Source organism: Dermacentor silvarum, chromosome 6, assembly GCF_013339745.2.
Source record: "Dermacentor silvarum isolate Dsil-2018 chromosome 6, BIME_Dsil_1.4, whole genome shotgun sequence".
Taxonomy (NCBI): Eukaryota; Metazoa; Arthropoda; class Arachnida; order Ixodida; family Ixodidae; genus Dermacentor; species Dermacentor silvarum.
In genome coordinates this window covers 178,836,175-178,858,948 of record NC_051159.1, presented here as the reverse complement: position 1 = coordinate 178,858,948, position 22,774 = coordinate 178,836,175, and the positions used below count along the sequence as shown (strand labels likewise).

Genomic DNA, 22,774 nt, shown 5'->3' with positions numbered 1-22,774 from the left:
TTATGAGGTGCGGCTTTCCTTTATTATGATACTGTACTTATTTTTTATGCAATTTAAATATCCCTTTTTCTTTTTCCTTTTGTTCATTTGGTCATATATTTATTTGTGTGCATGCACTCACTGATTGTATAATAATCCTACCTCGTCGGGCTCTTTCGACTATCTAAATAAAGATAAACTGAGCAAAAAAAAAAAACGTAGTTAGAGAATAACAATGAAACTTGAGAGGAACCTAGGCCCTTACAATGAGCAATGGAAGCAACAATGATAGCGTAAGGTGTAAGGCTCAGAGACAAGAAAACAGCACTATAGATTAGAGAGCAATTGCAGGGAGCTGATATTCCTATTGAGATTGCGAGGAAGAAGTTGAATTGTACAGGTCGTGTGATGTATAGAGTAGGACAGCCGGTGATCTATTGCCTATGGAAGGGAAGTATACTCTGTGGTGGCAGAGGATTAGGTGCAGTGGTGGGATTACGATGCCTGGAGGCACAAGATGCAGTCAGCTGATCCAGGACAAATGTCACTGAAGAGTGCTGAAAAGACCTTTGTTTTGCCGTGGACATGTCAGTGATGATGATAATGCATTCACTGTGACTAGGAGCAGGCATTTGGAGCTTAAGCACTGTCTGGGTTGGCATTATAAGCCTTTTGTCACAATTGACCAACATTAGGTGAACAAGGGAAGCCTCAACTTACAGCTAGTGTTTTAACAAAGACCTCAGGCTTTTCTTTACCTGCTGCCAGTGAGCAAGCAACAAAATGAAACTTAACTTCAGCACTTTGTCATGCTTGCTAAAAGGCACTCGTCCGTCTAAAAAAAGATGCTGATTGGCAATGCTTTCGAATGGCTTTGCCTACAGTATATTCATAGATCTTCTTTTTTTCTTATTGTGATACTGTAAAAAGTCTCTATCTTTTGTGATGCCTTACATACGGTCACTGAGATTGCTTAAATCATGCTTGGGTAATCCTGGCCAGCGAAAGTGTGTGTTACAGCAATGTACAGGTCGTACCATTTTTTTTTCCTCTCAGTACTGCGTTAAAAAGAAATGTTATCTCATTGTAGCTTGTCTTTTTTTAAAACAAATTGCACTCCCTTCCCTTGCTGTCCACTGACTTGCTTGTACTGTGCAAATGCTTTTCATGTTCTCCTTGCTTCACCAACAAACCTTGGGATGTATGTCCATCATCTTGGCGTCAGTCACCCTTGTATTTTTCTTTCTGCATTTCTTTTTTTTTTTCTGTTAGCATGAGCTTTTGGATTTGGTATTTGATTCTGCTGCTGAATTCAACATATTGACTTTTCTTGTTCCCAGTTGACATTGTTTCTTCCTGCTTTTGTTCATTTCCCCCCCTCTTATCTCATGCATGTGGTGGTCTCTCTGTTGAGTTCTTTACAAAGCTTGCTTCTCCAGCATATCATTAAAGCTTGTATCTCTCTCTCTGTTACTTCTGTGTCCTCTTTTGTTTTCTTGTGTTGCAGACTGCCCATCCTCCATTCTTGTGCCCATTGTTTGAGTGGTGCCAGTCTAGCTTCTTCGTGGATCTCTGTCTGTGTGTGTGTGCCTTTGTCTGTTCTCTCTTGCTCCCTTTTACCCATTCCCCCTCGTCCATGCTGCTCAATGTGTCTGCTGCAAGGTGCGTGAGAAGCCAGTGCTGATCCACCACCACTGCAACTTAATAAGTATGCTGCCTCACACAATGGCCACCCATCAGGGGACATGCTACTCTTCATCAGTGTGCAACATTGCACTAGTTGACTCTTTGTAGCGCAGTAGGAGAGAAAACTTGCAATTGCAGAGAGGATGGCAAGGTGGTGCAGACAACCAGATTTCTGCAATCACACTTGTCCTGAAAGTTTACGTTGAACTCTGGGTGTGCTCAGGGGTGCGATCGCGCAAACAGCTCGCTTTTCCGTTCCTTCGCTTGCCTTCTCGTGATCGGTCAGAATTGTGATTGCGTCAGCGGCCGTCAGAGACAGCGGGGCGGTAGCGCAGCTTTCCCACTTTGTGACGTAGCAGTCAAACCGAACGTGCGGAAAGCGAGCTGTTTGCGCGATCGCACCCCAGGGTATCAGTCTGCAGGGTCAATTGACTGATGGGCCATCAGTGAGCAAAAAACAAAACAAAACTTCACTTGAGCACTTTGTCATGCCTTCTAAAAGGCATTCATCCATCTAAAGAAAAGCTGCTGTTTGGCAGTGCTTTCGAATGGCTTAGCCTACAATATATTGTTATACTGAAGAAAGTAACACTCCTATAGTTAGTTCTGTTGCCCGTAGGTTGTGCTACAATTTCATGACCGTGAGTGCTGCAATGATGCAATGTGGTCTAGCCTAGCATTGCTGCCAATATCTTGAATTGGTCTGTCAAAGAACTGGAGAATGCACACCACATCTATATACAGTTAAACCTGCTTATAACGAACCTCCATATAACAAATTCCTGGATATAACAAAGTTTTTCTATTCCCCGCCGTTACTCCATAGAAGCGCATGTATTTGAGACCTCTACGTAACGAAGTGGCAGCGGGAGATCCCCTTGAAATAATGAATTTTCCTCGCCGACAACCTAGAGATTTCGCCCCAAATTTTGTCATTTTTGCGCGAGCAGCAACCGGAAGCACCTTCTCCGCTGCGATGGAATGTGAAGCGAGCACACGTGTGCGTGCGTGCAAGCGTGTGCGAGGCGGGCCTGCATCCCTCGACCCGGCGATCTTGCCGCCGCGGGCGTGACCTTTCCCCCTCCCTTCATTAAAACCTGATCCTGCCGCTTGCTGCAGCCGGCCTAGCCCGCCAAGCCGGCACTCTCCTTTTCCAGTTGATGTTGCCGACGCGCTGGCAGATGCTGTGACAAATCACACTCGATGAGCACGGACACGCGCTGTCAAACGCTGGCAGCGTCTGGAAGCGCCGCTGCAGAAGCGAGCGAAGTGACCTTCGTGCTGTTGTCTATCGCTTCAACGCAAACTGAGCGCCGAGAACACACAGCATGCACAAATGTACGAGCCGCCGACGCACCTACACTGCCTAGACTCTGCCCCAATGCAGATCGCTTTCAAGATATGGCCCACGCGACCGTGCGCCGCCACGCAGTACGCAGTTGATGCCAGAGTACAGTACAACGCCGCTCGCTATCCCTCCCCCCTCGCCGGTGCCTCGAGCGCAACGGAAGAAGGCGTGCTTTCTCCTTGCGCGAGATTTAGACGCGGTCGTCGGCTCCCCTCGCACGTTTTCACTCACACATACAGCATACAGTGCGCGGTGACTGCGTTATTGCCCTTATACTTTATACGGAACATCTATGAGCCAAAACCAATTTTAGGGCCACAACGCGTCATAGACACCATCTTTAGATAGCAAATACGGATCTCAAGGGCTATACTTTTGCTGGCGGAAACTGAAAATACGTCATAGTTGTCGCCCCCGGCACTTTGGGCGGCCAATGCCATTGTCAAGCCCCCAAGCCAAGCGACATGAAAAGTCAAAATGGCCGCTCAGGGCCGGCGCAGGGCAGCAGTTCGCAACATGTGATGCGGGTTGGTTACCCCACAGTTGCGACACAACAGCGGGGTAACCAATGCATTGGGTTCTATGGGAGCTGTGCCGGGACCTGCAGAAAACAAAGTAACAGCCGGAAAAACGCAGCACCCGAGAACGTAACAGCGGGGTTCTACTGTAACACTGTACGACGCTACAACGACATCGTGACGCGCGCTCTTCGTTTCCAATGCCTCGCGCTCGGAGTAAATACAGTAAGCATTTCTTTTTCGAATTTTCGTGCCGAACCTGCATGTAACGAAATCCTCTTTATAACGAAGTTTTTCGAGAATTTGTCAATTACGTTATATCCAGGTTTAAATGTATATGTTGCCAAAGCTGTGTCACCAAGAAAACTTGAGAGTAATAACAACATATCCTAACTCACTATCTGTAGTCCATTAAACAACAACAACAACAACAACAACAACAACAACAACAACAACAACAACAACAACAACAACAACAACAATAATAATAATAATAATAATAATAATAATAATAATAATAATAATAATAATAAATAAAGTACTGTGGTCCTGTCAATAGTACCTCACTTGTTGCACCATACTGTGTAAAAAGTAAAAAGATTGAATAATATTATTCATTGAACAATAGATAAGCAAAAAAGGGAATATACAAAATCACCTTACAAAAGTCAGTAGATTGCATGTTGGCCCATGCATTGGAGTGTACCTGTGAACCTGTGCATCATTTTCAGTACATTAAGTGAACATGTGCAGCTGCATTTCATTTCACCTTATCATACAGCTATAAATATAGTTTCAATGAAGAGTAATGGCATTGCACATCCTAACAGTGCCTTTGTGTACTGTAATTTCAGAACCACTGCAACATAGGCCCTCTGTGAAAACTTCCAATTTGGCCTCCTGCACAGCAAACTTTTTTTTTATATCATACCCATGGTGAAGGCATTGGGAAAAAATTCATGGATGATTACGATACTCCCTAATGCAAAACTTGAGCGCAGCTTTATATGTGTTTTCATTTTGCGCTATATTGACTGGTGCGGACAATCTGTCTTGTGCGGCATGTTGCAAACAGAGTAAAGTGCGGCGTGACTGCCTCGCTAATCTGGAGATAGCAAGTGGCAGCGTGTGGGTGATGCATGGGCGCGACTCAGAGCAGCCACCACAGACACGGTCCAGACATCATCTCGTAGCCATTGTCGCTGTACTACGCTTCTCACGCTTTCGCCATACCCTCCTCCACCGCTTTCCTCCTCGCGTTTGCTCTTTCATCCTTCGCTGTGTTCGTTCGCTTGGTTATGCCGATGCCAATGCTCGCCGCAGGAACAAGCGCCTAAAAGCTGAGCTTTAAAATTTTTTTACAACATTAACTGTTTCTCGTTCAATGCTTGTGTGGTCTGAATATACACTACCATGGTGAATGTCTCTGCTGCATTCACCCTTCTATTCATAAATGTTTCTCCCCTTAGCGTGCTGACTAGCAGACTTGCGGGACCAGAGGGTGGCCTTTCTCCTTGACCTTAGAAATCACTTCACTTGATCAGCACTTCTTGGTGATTAATGAGCTGTAGTTTTGCTACCACATACTTTCAGCATCTACTCAAAGGCACTGGGGTGGAGGAGCATTTCTTAAGCAACTTCTCGTTACAGCCATTGTCAAGGAGTGTTACTCAGGCACCTTTTGTATTTTGTTTTGTTCTGTCTGTGTCTCCGTCATTTCTTGATCTCCTCTTTCTTTCCTCATGTTTTAAATTCCTCTATTCCCTCCCCCTGAAAGAGTAGGCAGGCGTTGTGCCCCTCTCGGTGGCAGTTGTCAGCTTGCTCCCTCCCTATTTCCTTCGTATCCTTGTGTTATATGTACTCAAACCAAATAATAATAATAATAATAATTGGGCAGTGGCACTGCCCTCAACTCTAAGAAGTTGAGGCATCACATCAAGCAGACGGATGCTTAAGAGGAAGGTTTAGCTCGGGGGCTCCTATCTAAATACACGGGAACGAAGCATTTGTTTTTGTTGGCAAACACTACACCGAATTTGATGAGGTTTGTTGCATTTAAGATAAGTTAGAAACTTTGAACCTTTAAGTTAGGATCTACTGATTGTTGGAAGTGGAATTTTGACTTAGGCCATGAATTTTTTAATAAATACTTGTGAAAATCGCAATATTTCAAATAAACGAAACTATTATGTTTACAACACTGTAACTCAGCGATGGCAAGTGATATCACAATTCTGCAAACTGCACATAACAATACATCTAAAGCAGACAAAATTGATGTAGTGTACACCTATGTGAACTATACCATTATTATATGAGTAGGACTTTTGCAAAACACTCGTAAATACTGTGAATTCACATATCAAATGTGTCCACTTTGGATTTTCTAATAGATGCAGTTTACAGAACAGCTATATCTGTTTTTGGAACAGCGTTACGCATTTGTAAACTTTGTGCTTCTATTTTTTAAACATATCAATTTTCAGCAATTCTCCCTGAAAATTTTTAGCCCCTAAATGAAAAACCCGCTTCCAACAGTCACTAGAATTCAACTTTCTCTCTCAAATGCAACAAGTTTTATTTGAATTGGTCCAGGGGTTCTTTCATAAAAGCGTTTCTGTGTTTTACATGTATTTGAATAGGTGACATCAGAATTTTCCCAGAGCTGAAGCGTCCTCTTAAGAAATGAATAATTCATTTTTATTAACTTTTGCTTAGAGGCTGATGAGCATTACAGAGGGAGTGGGTACATTTTAGCTGTGATCAGTTGTGAACAGGAAAAGGAAAAATGAAAAAGAAAAGGGAGATAAAGAAAAGAAACAAGAATGCCATTGTATAAAAATTAGACAAAGCCAGACAAGAAACATTATTATGAAAATACCGTTTTCTCAAAAGATAATCGATTATAGAAGTCCTACGTCATGATTCATCGGCTAAGGTGGTGATGGAAGAGGAAAGTTGGTTCCACTCGAAACAAGTTTATTGGCATAAAATATTGAGGGAACCTCCAGTTCAACATGGAGGTTCCATCAACAAGGAAGAATGGCCATCTACTATTACAGTAGTCTACATGAGGTTAAAGGTAACACGACTATGAAATTAGTGCTTCAATAACCAGGTTTATTACGCAAATTTGCAACAAGGGGGCCTACTGTGTAATTTTGCCCTCAAAGGGGTACTTGTGTGCCACAGTCATCATCATAATCTTTGCCTGCAGCCAGTTCCATGTTGGCTGCAGAACAAGCAGCTCTCCCAGCGATATCACAACTACTGTTGTCTAGTGCTAGCCCAATCTTTTGACACCGCCTAGTGCTTTGCCATTCTCGACTGTTTTCCTTTCCTTGGCGCAAATGAGGATAGGAGAATTAATAAGAGAAAATGCAGAGAGGTCGGCCTAGGGTAATAGTCCTCCAGCCTGCTGAGAGGAAAGGGGAGAAAAAGAGGGGTGAGGATAGGATATGATGATGAGGATAGGTATAGTAGGGCGTGAATATACGCGTTCTTGTCCAAAGGGCCTGCCCTTTACACTCTAAGCTTGTGTTGATAAAAAATTCTAAGATAGCCTAGGTGGCTTGATTCATTGATCAATGTCTGACCAAGGGCCCAGTAACGCTTTCTCACTCGACGGCCTATTGTTAATTTGCGCTAACAAAGTGGTCGATGCCAGCTGTTCAGTCATATTTAGGGCAGGCAACAAGCATGTGCTCCGCTGCCTCGGGAGTTTTCACTGTGGAAGGGGAGGCTGTTATGGTTGTTCTGCAAAGACTCCATAGTTTCTTCATCGCTCATCACCTCTTAGTAGTATCAGTGTCTTTCTTCTGAGTGCACGGCTTCGTATGATGTGCACTGTCTCCGACCAGTGGGTCCAGGGGCAGAGCCCCACGGCCTGACACGCAGCCCCCCGGCTCCCTCCTTCTACCTCGTCCTCCTCCCCTCCTTCACCGTCTCCGTCACCAGGTCCCAAGCCGTCTGCGCCGCGCAATGTGACGGTACGTGAGACTTCTGCCGGGGTGCTGGTTACGTGGCTGCCGCCAGTCAACTCATCGGTGCCTATCGCCTTCTACTGCGTGGAGTACCGGTCGCCAGACAAACCATGGGCACGCAGCACCAACATCATGACTGGCAGCGAGTACACCAGTCAGTCAGGGCCTTGGCCCGCTTCTTTTTTTTTTCCACATGTTATCTGTCATGGTGGCCCAGCACAGCAACTTCAAATCAAATCAAATCAAATCAAATTACCTTATTTCAGCATCACAATGCAAACAGTACGGATGTTGAGGGCTGTTGACAAAAAGCCAGAAAATGACTTGACGAGGTTGCAGTCCCTTTAACTTGGCACAAGCAGACTGGAACGTAAGCGCAGAGCAACATTATTGGTTACCTTCACAAAACAAGAAAGAAAGAAAAAAAAAGGGAAGAAATAATTTATATTAGCAAGGGATTGTCACTTTGCTTAGCTGAACCCTTGGATCAAAGGGCCTACAGGAAAGGATATTAGCACTGGCGTGAGTGACTTATCGGGCCATACAATGTTGCATGACAAAAAGATGGGAACAGGATAGGGTACCAAGCCAATGTCAACACACCTTAGTGAGTTGCAGGTGGCATCTGAATGTGTGGTACGCAGTCCTCTGTGACTCTTATGATCTCAGGTAGTGTGTCAGAAAACTTGGAAGAAAGGGTAGGGACAAAAATTAAACATTGGCCCTGGATTCTGGCCTGCCTGGGTGAAGTTAGCTCGAAGTCAGCTGCCATAAGAGGTATAAGTTTGGGAATCAACACTGGTAAAACTTCGGTAGACATATGGTTACCAACATTAGACCTACCACATTGTCCAACTTCGTCAATACTTGCCAATAATTCCAGGAGAAGATTTGACAGTGGAAAATATTAAATTTAGGTCACCCAATTATTATAGCGAGTATACAGGATGTTTACTATGGCTGCTCTCTTGTGATATTTGAGCTTTCAGTGTTAAGTATTTAGCAAACGACCCAGCTATGCATTTTAAGTGCGCAAACGAAATAGCTGGAGTTGCTGACTTCAGACTGGCATTCCACTTTCAAGCTGCTACCATTGCTACCAGCTAAGTGCACATGCATCATTCCTTACTGTATTTCTTCTTCGTGCTGGCTGATAGGAAAGATAGCGAGATATGGTAATTACTGTATCGCTTGGCAACAGTTTGGCTGTTGAATAAAAGGACGACGATGCCGACCACAAAAGATAAAAACAATGCAAGAACGTTTCGTCGCCTTTTTATTCAATGATTCTTCCCGACCAGACGGTTGTCGGTCGAAGCCTTGATTTCAGCTTGGCTGTTGTATAACTCCTGACCTGCATAGCTCAAACACAATGCCTCAACATTTTTTTTTTTTTGAGTTCTTTGTGCTTTGAATGGCGTATCAGTGAATGAAACCTACCACTGTGGTCTAGTGTTGAGTCAGTAAAAATTACTTTGTTATTAGACCTTGCTGCCTAATGGTACTTGAAAGGCTGAGAACACTCTCCACCACAAGAAGCACAGGTAGTTCTTTTGTTTTGCAGAAATGATATCAGTGACACGATATGCACATATTTCAGAAAAAAAAGAGAAAGAGAGAGAGAAAAGCATCATGCAGCATTGACATTTTGGTTGTCATTATACATTGGTCCTGTGATTCTTGTGGTGCAGCAAGGCAGAGTCCAAATAATTGAAGAAGTGAGAAAGATTGAAGTCTGAAAAATCAGTCTGCTATTATACTGATTTTTATTAGAAAACGTGAGTGTCTTAAGGAGTGTCAGGTTCCATATTCAAATATACAAATTTTCTAGCCTCATTTGGGTTCACAGCATTGTCATCTGTGTTGTTTTTGTCACTTGGTGAAACAGAGCGGTAGATACACTATTACAAATAGATACACGCATGGAGGCATTTGCTTTTTCTACTTCTTAATACTATATGTGTTTATGATTACCTATATATATATATATTTTTTTTTTGTTCTTAAACAGGAAGACAATAGATCACCCAATAAAGAAAGAAGGAAATGTACTACGCTAAGAGGCATCATATAATAGTCCTATGTCTAATGTTTTTGTCAAGTAATTTAAAAATCTTGTTGATAATTAGGGTATAGCTTGGGCGAGTTGGTCGTAGTTCATAACGGCGGTATTGCGTAGCGCGCGAGATGAGTTGGAAGTTAGCGCTCTCTACTCTTCTCTGTCCTTTTTCCTACATTTTGCCTGCTACGCAATACCGCCGTTGTTGATAATGTTTTGTTGATTGTGGGCTTCACACTTAATGTCACCAAGCTGTACTAGGCTCGTATATGGCTTTCACTGGTACTTAACATCATTGCATACTGTAGTTTTGTGAACTCCTTTCGCGTATCAGACCTACTCATGCTGTTGGAGTGAAGATGGGTTGCAATTTATTTTTAATCGGTCCTTAATTACTTTTTATTGTTGTTGATGCTATTGTTAACTACCTGGTTGCTTCAGGATGCTGGATGAACAGCATCCTGAAGCTGTTCCCAATTTGGGACAATGAGAGATTCTTAAGCCTCTTTTGCTGAGGGTACTTAATATGAAAGTTTCTGAGATATTTGAAGTCATTGTGATCTGAAGGCCCAGTTCTGTGATACAAAGGCTATTCAGAGTTTATCATCCTTGACACAGATGCTGAAGTGATATGAAATGCATCAAGGGTGGCCCTTGCGCAACAAACACCACACCATAATCAATGAATCAAGGTGCATTATTTTGCTTGATGTGTGGGATCTGGTGAATCCCTTGCCTCAGCATTACTGCCCATGCGGGAGTAAGTGCAGCTTGTAAAATGAATGTTCTCCTAACGCAGTCACTGACTTGCCTGAGGGGACCAAGTTCTACATCCGCGTCTCAGCGTTTTCCATTACCTCTGCCTTTGAGTCGAGCCCCGAAATACTACTTACCCTGGCAGGTAAGTTTCTCACATTGAGAAATTGTTTTATGCCGCCCCATCATTTCTAGCAGTAATTCATTTAGTTATGAATTAAAGCACCGCAAGAAAGATGTAGTTGTCTGCGATTGATTTTGGAGCGTATGAAGTTCGTAATCATGCCTTTGCATATTGTTATGGCGCAACCGATAGTGGCACTAGTCAGAAGAAGACAATTTGACATGTGGAGGTGGAATCGGTCTCGACAGCCATCTTGTTTATGTGTCGCTGCCACTCTTGTATATATTGTAAATACATCTTTATCTGTGACTTCCGCATCGTTACAATGTAATCTACCTCGGCGTTTTGTGCGGCAGAGCAAACTGCTGACCGTACCCTACGATTGTGAATGCAAGTGTCGCACAAGCCGACCATGGTGAGATTCTTCAGGCAACAAAGAAAATGACACACGTACGCCCACACAGAAGCTATTCTGCGTACAAAGCTGGCCAAAATACAATGATCAGTACCTCACTTACTTCGGAAGCAATAGTTTGCCCTAGAGGCTGCCAAAAAGGTCAGAGGAGTAACTTATTCAGCCCCTGGAACAACAAGCTTAAAGCAATTTTGCAACAATATCTGTAAAGGTGTGTAACACGTCTGGTATTAAAGGGCATCTCTTGACTAAATCTTTTCCAACAAAATGTTTTTGATTGTACCTAGTGAGAGTAATCAGGAATGAAATGATGTTGCTGCAGGGATGTGATTGCTGCTCCAATGCTGCTACATGCTGCTACATTTTCGATAATGTGCTCCAAAGCTGCTCCAAAAGGTGTTTTCTGCTACTTTAAAAAACAAACTTATCTAACAAGTGACATCATTTATCACATGCACTCATCATGTGTGCACATGGAGGAAGTAAAACGTGGGTGCAAGAGTCGGGCTACTCCACGCTTAGAATGTCCTGGCTCCGGCCATTGCTGAAGTGGCTCTTAGGAGGTGAGAGCACATAAATTTCTTAATGCTTTATGGAAAAGCATTTTGCTGATACAGCAAAGCCTTTTTGTGATGTGACTTTGCTGTGGTTTCAAGTGGGTACACGACGGCTGAAAATTTTGCTAAACGGGGGCAACTCATCGCACATGCTACTGAGCTTGTTTCTCTTCCTTACACTGCTGCCAGATTGCTGTTTTCTGCTGGTGTAGCTTAGCAAGCGAGCATGGCGCACTCCTAAAGCTCTTCCGTAGTCGAGTTCCCCAAATTCCCGTCTCCATGTGCACTTCTACATTTCCCGCCATTTTAGCGCCCAGCCTCCTGCAAACTAGAAAGCTAAAGCAGATATTAAGAGTGGTTTGTGGTCATACTATCATCGTGATGCTGTAGTGGTCGTATTATCGTCATCCCAGCTTCATCATCTAATTTTCTTCATACCATCGTCTTCATACAGTTGTCATTCCATTGCTATGATGCCATCATCATCACACCACCATCGTCATTACTTCGTCATCATGCATAGGATTCGCATGTTTTAGCGTCACAACTTTATGTTGAGCTAAATGATTCTTGGTAAAAATGTGCTTGTTTCCCATAAATTGGGCTTCCTTCTTCTGTAAGCTCACTTGCTTCTCTCAAAGGCAATTTTTCCATTTGGAAATATGCATCCACATGCTCCAAAAGCTCACTTTTCTGCTCCAAAGTGCACTTCTGGTTGCTCCAAGAAGCTGCTCCAAAACGGCCTCGGCCAATCACATCACTGTTGCTGCCATAATCTTCCACTACTTTTCGTTTTCCTACTGCACTCAAAGCTCTGTGCTGCACTCGTACTGAATGATGCCCCCAATGCTGTGGCCATTTATTACACCTAACTTTTGTGGTGACATGACCTCGAGATTATGTGTTGCAACTCTCCATCACACCGCAGTATTTAGAGGTCATGTATGAACAGGCTGGCTATGTATAAGCACTCTGCCACTAGATGGTGCCACTGTCCCATCAGTGATGACATTTATTCACTTTTGCTTCCACCAGAGGCACTGCTTAGTTGCGGCATTTAAAGAAATCTGCTTTGTAGTCATTTATTTTACTTTTACTAGGTATGAAGAAAAGGTGCGGCAAAACTTTTATAAGTTGATGGAAGGGAAACATTTCAAGCAAAATTGTGGCCTCCCCACTCCATGTACAGGATACAGGAATAATATTTGGCTCGGATGTTTGTGAAAGTATTGCCTTGTAACTGTGCAAATTTACTTACCAAGCTCAAAAAGTATGGCGGGGTCCCTTGAATGATCAAATAAAAGCATGAACAAGCACATTTTAGCATTGCATGGAGATTCCCTTGGTAAATTTTCTTTTGGCCTTGTCAGCAATATATTTTAGCTTATAACAACTTTTGTCAGTTATAGTAAGTAGGGGTAGAATTACATTTGGCATTATTGACGTGAACACGTGCAGACACACTTCATGAAAATAAAAGAAAGTGCATGGCATTTGCTTGAGTGGTTCAAGTGAGTGACTTGTCTTAGTGAAGCCTGTTGCAGCCTGCATGGAGCATCTGTGCTACATTATGCATGGAAGAAGAACATTACAGCGGACTTGCATTTATCCACTCTCTTAGGGGCAACAGACACTTCCTCAATATATAGAAACAGTAAGAATATGTGAAGTTGTATGCAATATGGTCCACAATAGAATTCAAGCTATTCTATTAATTTGATATGAAATATGAATTCTATGAGCTATTCTATTCTAAAATATGTGCAGAAAATTATTTTATGCAAAGTACAAGAGGGATTGAATAGCCACTGCTAAGCTCTATGGCAGAGAGAAGATGTAGAAATGGAGTGCATGTGCGCATGTCCGAGATGTCAAAGTTGTGAATGTGTGACCGGTTTGTTGAGGAGATCTGGTTACAGCTTCCCTCAACATATACACCAGTCTGTATGTTTAATTTGGGAGCATTTTGACTCTTTCTGCGTAGGAAATGTCATCTCATGAGCCTTTTTTGTGGCCATGTTTGTTTTCACTGGGGACCCAAAATTTATTAAAATTAATTGAAAGCCTTGTTTGAGTTCAACATGTTAAAAAAAGAGAGGGAATGTTTATTAACAAAAAGGCTGAGAAGTAGGCCCAAACTAGCGTGCACTAGCTAGCCTGCCTCATAAAACAGGTTCAAGATGAGGTGAAAGCATAGAAGCCCTAGCAAAATTAGGAGAGTTGTTTGAAAGAGCACGAAGTTTGAATTGTCCGCGCAAATTGTTTCGAGTCAAGCCGTATTTGTGTGAAGTTGTAAAGTTGATTACTTTTTCATAAGCCACAAGACGTTGTGTTGGACTGGTGTGAGGTGGACTCACAAGGGGGAAAGTTGTTGTCCCAAGTTGGTCTCGCCGCTGCTGCTGGCAAGGCCTACTCGTGGTGTCATCGTTGTTTGGACGAGGAGTGCGAGAAGGAAAGAGGAGGAGGAGGAGAACGCTGTGTTTCTGTTGGCGGCGCCACCAGGCTGCTGTGTTTCAGACCGGGGCCCCAAGTACAAGCGGGACCAGGCCATCATCTCGGGCGTTGTCGGTGGCGTGCTCTTCTTCATCGTGGCCATCATCCTCTCGGTCTGCGCTGTCAAGATCTGCAACAAGCGCAAACGGCGGAAGGCCGAGAAGGGTGCGTACCATTTCTCACTGCTGCAATTCTTCCACGTCACCTTCTCGCCAGTGATAAACAGTGCCTGAACTAGAGATGTCTATGGAGCCAACATTTTGACAAGCGTTTACATAGATCACTTCCCCCCCTCCCCCCCGCACCTCCAGTGGGGAGGCATGAGCTATACCAATGCTGCCGAGGCAAGCAGTTGTTTCCCTGACGAAGAGAAGTCCCCTTGTCGAAACCTTGGCTCCAGAGACACCTCTTGTTCAGCCACTGTTATATCAAGTCTGCGAATTTCTTGTTTTGACTTCTCCCCATTGTTCACACAAAGGAGAAATTTGATAATTTTAGGTCATATAACTCAAGTGCATTAGCCATTGCAAGATGATGAAGTCGTGCAGATATCGGAATTAGAAATTTAATTTTGTTGTTGAAACTAGATCGTGGTTGTCAATTTTTAGAACATGTATACCTGTGGGCTTACATGTTTTGGACAGGCATGTTAAGACTAGGTGTCATTAGCAGTGAATTTCAATGGGATTGGCTGTGTGCATGCATGGAAAGGTTGTGTAGTGCACAAACAAGTTCCTCATGGTGACTCTACACCTGTGCTCCTGCAGCGTACATGATGGTGACATGCCCTGTAGCAGATGCTCGTAATGGAGGCCACTCACATGGAGGCAGCCCTGTGTCACTGAAAAAGTAAGTTTTCATATCTCTTCACACTTTTTTCCTTGAAGTTTATGATTTGGTCACTTGTAACCTCATACTTATGTCCTATTTTCTTTCATTTACTAATTTACAACCACTTTTACTTAACTTTCCTGTCGCATTACCCCGTATCTTGGCCACAGGATAGTTTAGGCCTCAGTTGAAAAAGGGAGCCAGTTACGATACCCGTGGTCTTTCCTTCATTTTTTTTCCTTTGCTCTAATGAAATACAATAAATTACGACTACTAAATAGAACATCACAAAAGTGGGAGCATGTACTTTGGCAAGTGTACTTGCAGTTGTAGATTCTTAAACGCATCTTGAAAATGAGTGCGCATGTTTCAGCAGCTGCTGCAACAGAGACATTAATAGCAGTGCCAGTTAACATTGTAGTCGAATTGTGAAGGAGACACCAATCTGCCCAACATAGAACTCACTCCTTTATTTCTGTGTCAGTTTAAAAACTCACGCAAGCAGCTAGGTAACTACAGAATGACATACTGCAGAATTGCGGAGAACCGAAGTCACCAGTAGACAACATAGAGCCAATAAAGACAGTAGACATCGGTTGGCTGCCTCGTTAAACTGAGTTGCCATAAAAAATAAATAAGTGGCTTTACCTTTGCAGAAAGTGCAACCAATCATCCCAAACTAACAGCCGATCGAAGGAAAAAAAAAAAAAAGATTTGTCACATTTTCCAAGCTTGTTGCCAAAACTGGCCACCTATAATGTCCTCAAATGTCTGAATCTTCAAAGTTGCACTGCATTGCTCACATCCTGATGTTCATGTTATTGATGAGTTGACTGTGCTTGGAGGAACAAGCTTACCATGTGATAAAAATGTCACAGTTTTGCCTGAAAGGCAGAGCATTGATTGCGATAGCAAATTAGTAGACAGCTATACGAAGTAAGGATAGTAGGTTTATCGGCTGTATAAACTTGGAAACATTTGCTTGCTCAATGAATGAACAAGCATTAACAAAGGAATGAACAAGCCCTTGCACCCGGTCACGAAATACGAAGTTGCTGCCGGAGCACAACGCCACCCCCCCCTCCCTCCCATCCGTCAACGGCCTTTCGCACAACAGAGGACGCCGCATTTGCTCTCCGCTTTCCTCCCTCACGCGTGCTAGATTGAGCTGTGATCATCGGCTCCCCTCTCGTGCTTTCACTCACACATACAACATACGGCGCGCGGCGACGATGTTATCGCCCTTGGACTTTATACGGAACATCAAGGCGACGTTGATGCTGACGGCAACAATGCGCTTGGAGTGTCCATATAATTGCTATCACTATAAAAGAGACTACGGTACCCAACAGCTGATGAGTTGCCAACTAAATTGTGCATGATGTTATATGCCAGTGACTAAATGTTAGTCTTAGGCAGTGGTCATATTAACGTAATTAAAGGTCTGAGCACATTTTGGTGTGTGTCACTCCTTTGTGGTCTTATCTAGCCCTGCTCTTGACATAATATAGAGCACAGATAGTTCAATGTCTTGTCCGTCTTCTTTTCTTTTCGTCCTGTGTAGTTTTCGCAATGTAGTTCCAAGTATGGAGTACAGAGTTCACTTGTGTGCTTTTGCAGATAAATTCACGCATTGTGAAAATTTCACTGAAACCATACAATATCCCTGAATTATACTGAAACATGGCCAGTGACTGATGCCATAGGAAAATCTCTATAAAATCTTGCCACACTTTACTTGCCATGTATCTCATACACAAATGTCGCAAAAAATGAAAACCTCTGTAATGTCAAAGTCTGTTGAGAACTTTTCTCATGGCATCAGTACCAAGTCATGACAGTTGTTCAACGAACAGAGGTAGGTAGTGTTACATCATGTTCAAAAATTTACTGCACTTGTAGGAAATGCACTTAAAAGAAGCTGGGCCTGAGACCAAAACTTAAAAAAAAAAGAAAAAATATTCATTCTTCAAGTTATGATGCTGAAATCTTGTGATAAATGTAATTGGTTACATGTTATTTCCAGAAGTGCAGCGAAGTTTTGAACATAAATTGTGCCCTGGGATAATGCACTTAGGCGGTAGAACATAAATGCTTTGTGCCAGGCATGTTTCTGTATCCTGGCACATCAGGCCCACAATTTTGCAGCCAAAGCTACAGGTTGTGTCAACCAGTGGGAAACGTCAACCAAAGGGCACACTGCTGCATGATGGCACATGAATAATGCTATAGTTACTCGAGATCAAGCAGAAAAGGCTCATGGCAGCAGTGTTTGCGGCACATGAGAAGTAAAAGGGGGCTGTGCCATGTTTCTTAGGGTGCAGAAGTCACTGTTGTGTGGTAAAGTCATGGTTTGTTCAATAATGATGAAAGCAATCAGAAGCCTCTCATACTGTTGCCCATTGTTGCTTGTAGCAGTCGATATGTCTGGTCTTACAGTCTTCCATTTTTTATTAAGCAGAATAATTAAGTTTTATTCAGTTCATAATCAGGTGTGAGAAGAATATACATATATGCAGTGTAGTTGTGCTATGACACTGCATATTGCAGCATAATTTAAATAAAAAGCTGGGATCACATTATTGAGTTCATTCAGCAAGGTGTGCACTTGCCTCATATTAACTTTTCAAGGCTGCATGGCACAGGGTTGGTGAGGTTGGGATATGGTGTAAGACATACATCTTCAGGTGTGGACACAGCACAACAAATTCTGACATGATGCTTCCAGATAATGTCCCTTTGCATTGGCCTTTAACAGACCGATCATTGCACTGTCACCTAGTAAAAAAGGGGCTCAGCTTGTTGATATCACATTTTTTGTGAGTGCATCTCCCAGAGACAAGAGAAGATGTGAATGACGATGTGAATCAGCTTGTCTGTAAAATTACAAAGTAGCTAAGCAGAACATTCTCATGCTCCACTCAGTCGACTTGGCAACAGAGTGAAGGCAGCATGTGGTTGTATCATTTGCTGTTGTCATGAGCATTGTGCGCATGCATGCTGACATTTCTCTTGAGCGGCTGTGTGCAATTTGTTAGAAAACAGTGCTACAAGAGCGCAGATTTCCATTAGCAAGGAATTGCCACCTCTCACATGACAGACCTATGACCAGTCATCTCATTGCTTCGAACCAGGGGACATTATCAGCCCTTCCTGCAAGGCACACTGTCCACACCTAAGGAGCTTGTTTTACACCAAGGGTTAAGAGCATGGATGTGTCACTTTCGCTGCTCAGATTATCAGATGTGATATCTTTCAAGCTGCATGGTTGGTGCAGAAGGGTTGGCTCTCTGCGCATCCACCTGCCGTTGACGTCGTTCATTCCCCGCCCGCTTTTTCTCTCCTTCTGTCTTTCTCTCCCTCTCTCACACAACTGACACCATTGCCACCAACGGAGGAAAAAAGGTGAACCTCCTTTTCTTCACTTCGTTGCCTTTCTCACCACTTCATTTCATGCTCAAGTGTGCTTTTGTTCTCCGAAAACATTTTTGTCTATTGATCGCACTTACTTACCCAATCTACTCTGGTGGTGTTGACATTTTCATTAGGTCTGAAACCATTGCCATGATTTTAACAAACTAACACCTGCCTGCGGCTAATCTGATCCCCTCAGCATATGTCTGGCTGTTGCTTTTGTTCCAGGCTGCAAGAGCAGCATTTCTATATTTCTCATTCACTATTATATTATATATATATACAGGGTGTTTCATTTTAGCTGCACCAAATTTTTAAAAATTGCCTGCGGCAGATAGCACAAATATAATCCTTGATCTAAACTACTCGTTGAGGCGGCCATTACTTCCACGAGAAATCAAAACGCCTAATTGAATAATTAGCATAATTACGCTAATTAACTTTTCAATTAATTATTTTACGGCACATCTTTCAATTTACGAATTATAGCCGTTGAGTTCGTAAGGCGTATCCACTTGGAACAAATTCTCAGGACTGAATCAGTTCCCAGATTTTAATTTTCAATGTGTCCGACGAAATGCATGGGCGTTCCAGGTAACTTTTTGAGGAAAACGCTGTTTTATGCATTGAAGCACAAAAGTAACTTGAACACCAATGCATTTCATCGGACACTTTGAAAATTAATATCTCGACACTGGTTCAGTCCTGAGAATTCATTCCAAGTGGATACGCCTTGCGAACTCAACGGCTATAATTCGTAAATTGAAAGGTGCCGTAAAATAATTAATTAAAAAGTTAATTAGCGTAATTATGTTAATTATTCAATTAGGCGTTTTGATTTCTCGTGGAAGTAATGGCCGCCTCAACGAGTAGTTTAGGTCAAGGATTATATTTCTGCTATCTGCCACGGGCAATTTTTAAAAATTTGGTGCAGCTAAAATGAAACACCCTATATATATATATATATATATATATATATATATATATATATATATGATAAGGTAGACGATCAATGGGCCAGTTGTTATTTGTAGAAATGACGGCACAATGGAGGAGTTGTCTTAATTGAAAACTTAAAGTTTGTTTATGCCAACAGTTTCAAGAGGAGAACCCTCTTTTTCAAGGCAGTTTCAAGTTTTTCAACTTTTGACCTTTGAAACATTTACAACAATGCCTCCATTGTGCGATCATTTATATATATATATATACATATATAAGTAAACATTATTTTATTTCTGCAATTTTTTTTAACCAAAAATGTTGCTGAAAAGAGGGCCATGTACCAATTTAAAGCCCTTTGGTCGGAAACACTCCGTATGCTGCAACAGCGTTTGCGGCAGTACGCTAAGTTTAATGTGGACAGCATATCACTGTCCATTCTCTTTTTCCCATGTCCTGCTCGTGTGCTGAAGCTGTCGTTTCAAGCGTAACAGTTATTATCAAGCGCCGTCTTCTATGTGGTGCTCAGATTGTATATTTCTCATTCAGAGGAAGCCTTACTACGTGGCCGACTCCTCCCCATTCAGATACATGCTAAATTCAGAAATGCTTTTATTAGACATCTGCTGAAACTATTTTACTGAAATTTGTTACATTTGAGAAAACTGAATTCTACTGATTGTAAAAAGCAGAATTTGGATTCCCGTAACTCTGCACGCAAACCAGACATTGCCCTTCTGTGAACTTCATATTTTATAGAATTCGAAATGCAGGGAAGTGTGATGTATGAGCTAAAAGTTTACGTGAGATTGTTACAATGTTTACGAGAGTTTTGCAAAAGTCCTACTCTCAGATTAGTAGTATATTTCAGAACAGTGCATAATACATTATTTTGTTCACTTTAGATGTCTCAATAGTTGCACTTAACAGAATTGTGATATATCGTTTTTTCATTGCTGAGCTACAAAGTTGTAAACTTCATGATTCAGTTTTCTTAAATTTAGATTTTTTCATCATCAAGTAATAGACAGCGCCAGAATATACACGGGACCAAACGACGAGTAACGAGACAGACACTTCGAAATGCAGGGAAGTGTGATGTATGAGCTAAAAGTTTACGTGAGATTGTTACAATGTTTACGAGAGTTTTGCAAAAGTCCTACTCTCAGATTAGTATAGTATATTTTTAGCTCATATATCACACTTCCCTGCATTTCGAATTCTATAAAATATGAAGTTCACAGAAGGGCAATGTCTGGTTTGCGTGCAGAGTTACGGGAATCCAAATTCTGCTTTTTACAATCAGTAGAACTCGTCGTTTGGTCCCGTGTATATTCTGGCGCTGTCTATTACTTGATGATGAAGAACCAACTAGCCCAAAAACACGTCCTTACCAGATTTTTTCAACAATTTTAGAAAAAACGTTGTAAGGTGGATAGTGATTTTTGAGACCGAATCGAATGCAAATCGGAGAGTGCCAGAAGCGAAGCGAATTGAGTATCAAATACTTATCGAATAATTTTCAAATATTGTATAGCCGTTACCAAAATGATGTTTACATCTCAGTATTCTTAAAGTTAGCAAATTTTACTTAGTACGCTATGAAGTGTTGTTTATTAAAAGCACAAATGGAGCATTAGGAGCAAACAAGTAGTTTCTTTGCATGCACAGGGCTCTTCAGAGAGTGCGAACGATCGCTGCATATATAGCCTGCTCCACTACTTAAGTTCTCATGTTTTACTTATTTATTTGTAAAATACCTTACAAGGCCCCTACGTGGGGCATTGAGTAATGGGGCCTTACAACAAAGTGCACACATAAATGGCAAACTCGCAACAGTATCAAAGTAAAAAAAAAGAAGCACCAGCCAGGTGCAGAGCCTAAATATGCAGAAACATATTAACGACATGCAGCGGTGTATTAGAGCAGTAAAAACAACCTAATAATTTAGTGAACAAATGTACTACAGTGCAAGGCAAAAATGTAAAAGAAAACCAAAAGTGAGTATGATAGCACTGGTTAACAAGGGATAAGTGAGTTGAGCGAGTGTCGGAATTTGTCACAGTCAGTTTCCATGACCGGGGAGGCTGTCCCAGAGACGAATGGCACGTGGAAGTGCAGACTGAGTTGAATGCTTCAGTTTTACTGTAGATGTGCGTGAAGCTAAGATGATTGCGTAACCTGTGTGATGCATGCAATGAAGTTGTAGGGAGCGGTTGTTAGTGCATTGGATGCACTTATGAAATAATGACAAAAGGGCTATGCCGCACTGATTACTTAGCAGCTGAACTGAAAGATGGAGTTCCCATGTCCCATATTTGCATTTGAGTTACGCTAGAATGGTAGTCATAATTCCGGGAAATGAGACATGCAGCGCTATTTTGGATTGATTCCAGCATGTTAATTAAGTAATTTTGATGGAAAGGCCAGACCGAAGCAGTAAACTCAATTGCACAGGGGTGAACGAATGTTTGAAATGCCAGTTTACGAATAAGTGTAGGGGAGTTTCGAAGGTTGTGGCGCAAGTAACCCAGTGATCGAGTTACTAGCGCTGCAACCTTCGAAACTGTCTTTACTATACCTGCAACGGTGAAATTTTATTGTACTTTTGCTGCAATGTTATGTTTATTTGGGCGCAGTTGACATTTTGAAATATTCGAAAAGTATTTGAAAAACATTCGCATTTACGAATAGGACATTATTCAATTTGTTATCCGAAAGTTTTGGACATTTGCACATCCCTAAAAAATTAATGTCCTAAATAATTAATTTCCCTACAGTCAGTAGACGAACCTTTTAAAATGCAACAAACCTCATAAAAATTAATAATGCCAAGCGAAATAATTTCTTCATTCCATGTATTTAGATAGGACCTCCTGAAATACCACCTCCTCTTAAGGGCCCAGTATTTGTGCAGAGCTCTGTGGCTGTGTATCAAATTAAAGGACACGTGGGATGGCAATTGAACATGCACTAACTGGAGAACAGACTGGTTAGCAGAGGCAGCAGAGACAGTCGTGCTGTCTGTTTCCTGTTTTTTTCTTTGTATCCTTTAAGCACATGTTCTCTGCTTTCATTTTAAGTGCCGAGGTCATGCATCTAAAAGACACCTATAGTTGGTGATCACCTAAGAATGTAGTGGAAAATACCCTGCTGTCCAGCTCAAAGATCGAGGATTTGTGCAGATGCACCAGCTAATTACAGTCGCTGACTTTCGTGACATCACGGTGAAGGCAAACTTCTTTCAATGTCAACATGTCTCATCATTTATGTTTCAGAGCACGGAAATGCAGAGAGCAGGTGTGGTGCAGTCTTGTGGGTGGAGCTCTTGCTGAATTCTTAGGTTGTCAAAGGCAGTAATTATTCCTTCGAACTGAGAAGAAATGAGGCTAGCTCTCTTTCTACTGGCCAGATAACAGCGCAGTCCGAAATAGTTTTCTTTGAAATCTAATGAAACAGTAAATTGCCGTATGGTGTTTTCACTATGCACCATTACTAATTAAATCAGCTGAGGATATTTTTTAGCTTACATCAGGGACAGGCAGATTAAATGTCTTGGAAATGTTGTGTCTGGCTGTTGCTTTCTTTTAGCATAACTATAGCTAGCTTTGGTAAGCCAGAGATCCATTGCAACTGTGCAGCAGGTCAGTGGCCCATGCCATATAGTCAGAG

The 22,774-nt window shown here is 42.2% G+C and overlaps 2 protein-coding genes across 5 annotated transcripts in view; one reads left to right on the top strand and one right to left on the bottom strand.

Moving 5' to 3' along the window:
- The window catches only part of LOC119456469 (ubiquitin-60S ribosomal protein L40), a 578,246-nt gene that overhangs the window by 71,386 nt on the left and 484,086 nt on the right, over window positions 1-22,774 (bottom strand). The gene's annotated exons all lie outside the window — the stretch shown is intronic.
- The window catches only part of LOC119456465 (protein turtle-like), a 79,726-nt gene that overhangs the window by 43,790 nt on the left and 13,162 nt on the right, over window positions 1-22,774 (top strand). Inside the window, exons 13-16 of one of the 4 annotated variants that reach the window (XM_037718275.2) lie at window positions 7,489-7,668; window positions 10,373-10,474; window positions 13,943-14,083; window positions 14,686-14,767. In XM_037718275.2, the coding sequence (XP_037574203.1) occupies window positions 7,489-7,668; window positions 10,373-10,474; window positions 13,943-14,083; window positions 14,686-14,767 (505 nt within the window). Of the gene's footprint in view, window positions 1-7,428; window positions 7,669-10,372; window positions 10,475-13,927; window positions 14,084-14,685; window positions 14,768-22,774 lie in introns of all 4 variants that reach the window. The other 3 variants (XM_037718274.2, XM_037718273.2, XM_037718272.2) reach the window with 3 other exon arrangements.